Raw genomic sequence first — 7766 nt, 5'->3', positions numbered from 1 at the left:
TCCCTGGCGATCGCCACGAGCATTCACGCGTACGAGGTCCTCAAACGCAAGCCGGGGGTCGTCTGCAAATTGGCGGGGAACGCGGCACTGGCCGCCACGATCGCCGAACCTCAGCCAGCTGCGGATCAGGAGCAGGCCTTCGCTGCATCGCGTCCGGGGGAGTGGAGAACGGGAGGTCGTTGGCCCACACGTTCATCCCGCAAGCTGGAGCAACCGAAACCTACGACGTCCCTCGTCGTCTGCTACAACTGCGGCCTTCGGGGTCACGTCGCAGCCGGGTGCCGGGCCCCGCGTCAGCGCGCCACAGGACCACGTCGGGACGACGACCAGGCCCACAAGTCATCCCAACAAAACCCGGCAAGTCGCGGCACCTCACACGCTCGGTCCACAAACACGGCACATTTGGGTCGCCGCTTGGCGGTGGGGGGTTCGCGGCTGGGTGCCGGGGGTTCATTTCGGCGAGGGGGGTCCGTACACGGCCCGCAAGCAGTCGAATGGTCCGAATTGGCCCACAGGATAGTGGCTGCGTCGGCCGGGTCGTCCGTGGTAACGGGGTTTATTGACGGGGTTGAGGTCCGGGTGCTTGTGGACACGGGTGCGTCGGCCACTATCATTTCGGACCTTATTTATAACATTCTTCCCGTCAAAAGTAGACCCCTTCTGCCAGTGGACGTGCCATTTTATGCGGCGAATGGGGGATCCCTGGGGATCATCGGCCAGATTCGGGCGACTATTTGCATTGGTGACGTCAAATTGGCGGGCCCTATTTTTGTATCATCATCGCTGGCCGTTCCCTGTTTGCTAGGTACGGACTTTTTGTCCAAAATGCCCATCAAAATTCTCATAGATCAGGCCTGCATTGAGCTTCCGTCAGGTCGGCGGGTTGCGTTCTTGACGAGCCCTACCAAAATACGCACGGTTTGTGCGACGGTGCAGGCGCTGGCAACTCAGACTGTACGGGTGCCCCCGGGATCACAAATGTTGGTACCCCTTCGGTTGAGGAAACCACTCGAGGTGGGTGCGGTGGGGCCGTCTAACAGGGCCAGAAGGGGCCTCGACTTAGCGGTTGCTCAAACCAGGGTGAGAGGGGACAGTGAGCCGTTCGTAATGGTCCTGAATACGGGGTCGCGGCCGGCCGTAATTGCGCAGGGAACGGTGCTGGCTCACGCCGCGCCGCTACCCGTTGAGGAACGGCTCGTGGCTCAAGCGGATTTCACTGTCGAGTCGCATCCTCCAAGTGATGAGGGGACAGAGTGGTTGGACTCGTTGTGTGCCGGTTCTGCTAACTTGTCCAAAGTGCAATTGGGAGTCGACGCTCCCACGGGGAGGGATTCGCTGTTGTCGTTGCCCCTCATTGAGTGGGGCCGTCTCCAAATGTCCGACAGCTCCCTACTTACGCTACGTCGAAAAGTTGGCGCTCCCGAGGTAGGGGATGCGCGGGTCGGTTCCTGGGTGTGCAGACAGGGCCTTTTGATGAAGTGGGACAACATGTCCCGGCGTCACGTGCTCGTTGTGCCTGTTGCTATGCGGGGTAGGGTCGTTCTGGCAGCTCATGAACGGCTCATGCATCTGGGTTTTCACAAAACGCTCGCCCTAATCCAGCGAGACTATTATTGGCCGGGGATGGGTAACGACGTGGTGAACATTCTTAAGGGATGCGTAGGGTGCGCCAAAAGAAAACCGCCACCATTGGCAGCTAATCCACCGCTGCAATCCATTCAAGTTTCGCGCACAAACGAATTGGTTGCGTTGGACATCTTGGGGCCCTTTCCTGCTACACCGAGGGGAAATAGGTTCCTGCTGGTTGGCGTAGAATACTTCACCCAATGGCCCATGGCATGGCCACTCGCCAACCAGTCGGCTGCAGCGGTGGCGGACGCCTTCGTCCAGGGTTATGTTTTGGACAAGGGCGCCCCCGAACGCTTGCTGACGGATCAAGGAAAGAATTTTTCGAGCGTTTTGTTGCGCGAGGTGTGCGACCTGTTGGGTACAATGAAAGTGCGTACTTCCCCCTACCACCCGCAGACTGACGGGATGGTTGGGCGTCTGAACAGGACGATTACGTCTATGCTGTGCCAACAGGTCTGCGACGATCAGGTTGATTGGGACTTACAGGTGCCGGGGGTACTCGCGGCCTATCGAATGGCCCCTCATGCGGCGACGGGGTTTTCCCCATTTTTTCTTATGTATGGGCGGGAGGCCGATCCGGCCATGGACGTCCAACTGGGGATTTCCCAGCCACGTGCAAAATCAAAATTGGCAGACCACATCAAATTTAATATCGCCAAATTGACTGAAGCGCGGGAGGCGGCGAGGTTGAATTCGCGGTCTCGGCAAATCGCGAACGAGAGATTGCATGGGCGGAGGGTGCATACGCATGATTGGAAACCAGGCGATAAGGCCTGGCTGCATTGTCCACATGCACCGTTGGCTACGTCCCCCAAATTGTTGAGACCTTGGAGGGGACCGGTGGAAATTGTGCGGGTTGCACGACCCCAGAGTATACAGATTAAATGGGAAAAACGCCGTTGGTACGTGCACCCCTCCCGACTGAAGCCCTATGCGGCACCGTGTGACCCCGTTCTGTGCCGTAACGACCGGGCGTGTGATGTGACCGTCGACTTGGGGAGGGAGGTGTCGCAGGCTGCTCCTCACGTGTCTCCACCTGACCCACCCCCAGGTGCCTCGGGCTTGACGGCTGCTGACCGTCGGGAACCTGAACCCCGCGGCACGCACGGGTCCTCGATGCCTGGCCAATGTCTTCCTGAACTGCCGGCACCACCGGACGTTCAACCGCGTCTGGTGCCGTACGACGGACCGGCAAGGCGGACTCGGGCTAGGGCACAGCAATTTTCATGAAGACATTTTTTTTTCGACACCGAGCTCGCCCAGTGTTCCCCTCTGCCGGGGTAATGTCCCGTTGTAGGGACGCTCGGAAAGAATGGGACGCTGCACGAGTCGAGAGAGGAAAAAAAAAAAATTCCATTTATTTTTCTTTCTGCATACACATTGCTATTGTCACTCGCCGGATTGTATATATTGTTCTGTTGTCGCGGTGGCATTGGTTGATGGTTGCGGATGGTAGTGTTCGCGTTGTGTTGTGTTGTTACGTTAGTTGTTGTTCTTGTTGTTGTGTTGTGTTACGGGGCACACAGGGGGGTTTGTATATTTTTATAGCAGCCGGGTCGGCTGCGAGCTATGTGGTAGGGGGTGATGTAGTGGTGGTGTTGACGTGCGCCGACTGTGACAGTGATGGATCACGGGGCGGCGCGGGGTGCGGGGTTGGGCACGCGTTGTGGGCGTGGTGTGGACGCGCGCGCCGGGAGTGACAGATGACGGGGCGGCGCGGCGTGGGTGCTGAGGCACGCTGAGATGTGGGAAAACAGGATCGAAGCCAGCGCCCAGTGATTGGTCGAATAGGATGGGTGCTCGCAGCGACGTCCGCAGGTGGGGTATAAAGGGGGACGCGCGAGAGCACTCGGGGAGAGTTACCCAGTTGAAGACCAGAAGACGGAGCTGAAGACCTAGTGCCCCGAGACCCCTAGTCCCGCCGTCCTTGTAGGGACCGGGGCCCTGTGTGGCTCGGAGGCGAGACTGTGGGACCCGGGGTCCGACGCCCACGTGGGTCGGGCTGGGGACCCACAGTCAAGACGGATACCCCGGGCAGGGAGTGTCCCGAGTAGCTCAGGGGCGTTAGTCGCCGAGTAGCTAAGTGGGTGTTGGTCACCCGAGTAGCTCAGTGGGCGTTAGTCGCCGAGTAGCTAAGTGGGTGTTGGTCACCCGAGTAGCTCAGTGGGCGTTAGTCGCCAGGGTAGCTAAGTGGGTGTTTGTCACCCGAGATACTAAGTGGGTGTTTGTCACCCGAGATACTAAGTGGGTGTTTGTCACCCGAGATACTAAGTGGGTGTTTGTCACCCGAGATACTAAGTGGGTGTTTGTCACCCGAGATACAAAGTAGGTGTTAGTCACCTGTGAACGAGTTTGGTAAAATAAAGAGTGTGTTACCCGTGAAGTCGTCTCCCGCCGAGTTACTACATTACACTTGCGTAAGCTCTCGGCGTGCGTAATCGGCGTCCCCCAGGTGCGCGATCGTAACGTGCGCGGCCAGCGCGGCGCAGAGCGGCGCAAGAGTGGGTATCGCGTGTGGAGCTGTGTGTGGGTGTGCGCGTACGTAATTAACCATGCCTGCTACGCGGACCCGCGGTGGAGGGGAATCCTCGGGCGACGGCTCCCACACCATGGGTGAGGAACCTAGCAGCGGTTCGCTTAGCAGCGGGGGGGCGGTTGATGATGTTAGCCCGGCCGTTGGCATTATCGAGGGAGGGATCTCGGGGGCTAGCGACCCCCACACCACTTTGTTCCTCTTAACTCATTCCTGTAGCTTCAGAAGTGACTCCTATTCCCCCCCCCCCAAAAAACCATTCGCTCTAAGTTGTTTGGTAAAAAAAAGTATTTCAGCGTTACTGATCCACGTTTCTGGAACAGCGTTGGCCCCCTCATCTACAGCTTCGTTCCCTGCCTTCACTCCCCCACTTGATTCCCATATCAGGCCAAAATCACAGCGCTTATTTGCACCTGCGCCTAACTTTCATCTGGCGCCACTTGCTCCCATGTTTTCATTGCCATTTTTAGATAAGCGTGTTTATGTCACGGTTAGATTAGCATACAGAGCTTACTTGTACGTGTACCTAATACATTTTTCTGCTGAGATTATATTTTCACTGTCTTTTTTGTATCCGCGTGTTTATCTAATGACCATTAATCAACCCAGTGTTTGTGCGATACATGTATTGTTGTTTTAAATGTTATTGCTGTGCTCACGCACCACGGATTTCCCTTGTAAAATAACCGGGAAAATTGGCTAAACGGGAACCATGCGCGTACACAAATCACGTAAACGTCAACTCGATATCGTGATATCGCAGCCAATTTAATCGATTTCTATCTAATCACCTCGATTCCTGGATCGCGTGGGCGGTGTGGGCAGACACCCCCGGTCCCATGATCAGTCACGTGCTCCGCGTGTCACCACTGGATCGATTTACCGCGTTAGATTCCTACCGTCGATTCCAAATCCGCATCGCGAGTGCGAGGAATCGGTATTTGTGTTGAATCGATAAATCGATACCGCCCAAATAAGGAGTGGCTCTAAACAGCTGCTGGCTGGTGCCAGGCGAGATCGCGGGGAGAGTGCGGGGAGAACTGGGGGAGAACTGGGAACGTGGGGAGATCAGTGGGGGGGAGAAAGGAGTGAGATCAGAGAGGGCGAGACGGGTATTGGGTGAGATGATGGGTGAGTGAGCTCATGATTGAGTGAGCGAGGCAGGGGTTAGGGTGAAGTGAAACCGGGCTGGCGTGGGAGCGCAGGATTCGATTGAGCGCCTGGATAGGAGTGGTTGTTGTGGCTCTGTGTGTGTGATTCAGCGTGTGTGGTTATTGTGCGAGTCTGTAATTGTGTGTGAGAGAGGAAGTGTCGCTGTGCGTGTTGTTGTTTTGTGAATCTCTGCGGCTGTGTATCGTGTGAGTCTGTGCACCGAGCATGGCACAGACCCTGTGGTGACGTCACCGCACCTGAGTGGTCTGAGAGGGTCTCCGTGTGAGTGTCTGTGAGTCTCTGTGTGTCTGTGTGTGTGAGTTGTGTGTGTGAGTGTCTGTGTGTGAGTCTTTGTGTCTCTGTGTGTGAGAGAGAGTCTGTGTGTGTGAGTGTCTGTGTGTGTGAGAGAGTCTGTGTGTGAGTGTGTGTGTGAGTGTCTGTTTGTGTGTGAGTGTCTCTGTGTGTGAGTGTCTCTGTGTGTGAGTGTCTCTGTGTGTGAGTGTCTCTGTGTGTGTGTACGTTTCTGTGTGAGTGAGTCTGTGGTTGCGTCTCGTGATCAGTAGCGGCGCTGGGCACAGCGATTCGCACGGTTGGCCACGTACAGTGCGAAATAAGTTCAACATAGAGAGCCAGGCCGGGGAGCGGGGTCCCAGGACCAGGACCGGCGCTAGCTTGCCCGGGGGTGTTCGGGGTCTCGAGGATACGGGTTGGGGTCTCGAGGGTACGGGTTGGGTCTCGAGGGTACGGGTTAGGGTCTCGAGGGTACGGGTTGGGGTTCGCGGTCTCTAGGGTTGGGGTTGGTGTTTTGGGTTGGGGTTGGAGCCGGTGCTGGGCTGTGGCTTCGCGGCTGGGCCCGCTCCTGGAGCGGAGCGAATGGAGGCCGTGAAGCTGAAAGATCGGATCCTGGAGAACATCTCCTGGTCCATCAAGAAGGTGCGGACCTCCCCCACATCTGTGCCGTTGGTGTGACGCAGTGGAGTGTGTTTATTGTGTTCCCTCGTGTTGTGTTCTCAGCGTTGTGCGCTGTTGTCGTGTTGCGTTCTCCGCGTCCTGGCGTCTCGCGTTGCGTTCTCGTGTCGCGAGACGTCAACTCGCAGCGCAGACTCCTGAGGTCGATGTGGAGGGGCAGGTCGGGAAGTTGATGTGGAGGGGCAGGTCGTGGGGTCGGTGTGGAGGGGCAGGTCGTGAGGGAGCGAGCTCTATTTGCTGTCCGGTCTGCCCACGTTCCTATTTGTAAAACGTCAACTCGAGTTGAATGCCAACGCTGGCTGTGCCAGCCCGGATTTCTCCCGCCGGTCTCGCCGAGTTCACCAAACACGTTTAGTAGTTTTTTAGGGGTTTTATCGTGTAGGAAATGTCAATTACCCGAGAGTGCTGAGCCCTTGTTAACACCAGCGATATGTTATTTTTTAAAGCCATGTAGCTACGCCTAATGCTAAGGAGAGCACGTGACGCGTTGTTTTTGAGATGCTGTAGTTTTACTTGTGGGATCCTTGTGCACAGTATCAAGATATTGAATGATAAAAATGGGGCTTAACCCTTTCTGGCATAAATACAGAAGGTGTTAAGATGTTCAAACACCAAATAGACACCTTTTATAAGACATCAAGCCTGAATTAACTGCACGGACATGTGGTAAAACATGCAAACAAAATATGCTTTGATACTGCACGCACTGTTCTGGAAACTGATTGGCCTGAACCAGAGGTGGCCTCTTTTTTGTCTTTGTCTCAAAGGCGACAGTATTGCCGTTGTCCTTGTACTGTTCGCCTTTTGGCAGCCTTTGGTCCAGCACTCGTCAATGATATGAACGAGCGCAGTCTCCCTGGAGTAGGCTAGGTAGTTTAACACGTAGGCTTTCGCGACCAATATAATCCATAATAGAGGTTTTTGGGTTAGATCGCGTATATGTATAAATGTGTCGTTAAAACCCGCCACCACCCGACACAGCCAACTGGTAAGGGTTGTCACGTAAACAGAACATGCCAATTTGTCACTAGTCTAGCACGCCGGTGTGTTGGAGAGCCAAGCCACAAAATTTACAAACTGAGTATGACGTTTCACCAGTAATTACAACTAGCTTCATCAGGCGACAGCCAGATGTGGCTGTCGCTTGATGTTGTGGCTTGGCTCTCCAACACACCGGTGTGCTGTACTCGTGACGAATTGGCATGTTCTGTTTACGTGACAACCCTTACTAGTTGGCTGTGTCGGGTGGTGGCGGGTTTTAACGACATCTAACCCAAAAACCTCTTATGTAGGCTAGATAGTCGGCATACTGTAGGGGACATCATTGGGGGATGAGGTGATGTGATCTTTGAGTGACAAGAGCGAGGCGCTGCAGGAGTTTGGAAATGGTTGAAACGTTTGTAATAGGGCCATATGAAAAAAATTAACCCGTAAAAACAAAGTTTTTCACTATAAATCCTTTATATGCGTGGCGGCTAGAGTC

At 55.2% G+C, this 7766-nt stretch overlaps 1 protein-coding gene across 10 annotated transcripts in view; it reads left to right on the top strand.

The window, feature by feature from the left end:
* The first annotated feature begins 5193 nt into the window (after positions 1-5193).
* The window catches only part of PLEKHM2 (pleckstrin homology and RUN domain containing M2), a 36052-nt gene continuing 33479 nt past the window's right edge, over positions 5194-7766 (top strand). For 6 of the 10 annotated variants that reach the window (XM_078871143.1, XM_078871142.1, XM_078871145.1 and 3 more), the window contains exon 1: positions 5194-6247. In XM_078871143.1, the coding sequence (XP_078727269.1) occupies positions 6188-6247 (60 nt within the window). In that variant the 5' untranslated portion in view covers positions 5194-6187. The remainder of the gene's footprint in view (positions 6248-7766) is intronic. The other 4 variants (XM_078871148.1, XM_078871147.1, XM_078871146.1 and 1 more) reach the window with 2 other exon arrangements.

The sequence above is a fragment of the Lampetra fluviatilis genome, chromosome 31 (assembly GCF_964198595.1).
Source record: "Lampetra fluviatilis chromosome 31, kcLamFluv1.1, whole genome shotgun sequence".
NCBI classification, from domain to species: Eukaryota; Metazoa; Chordata; class Hyperoartia; order Petromyzontiformes; family Petromyzontidae; genus Lampetra; species Lampetra fluviatilis.
The sequence above is the reverse complement of the archived record's forward strand: the minus strand, read 5'-3'. Positions and strand labels throughout refer to the sequence as shown.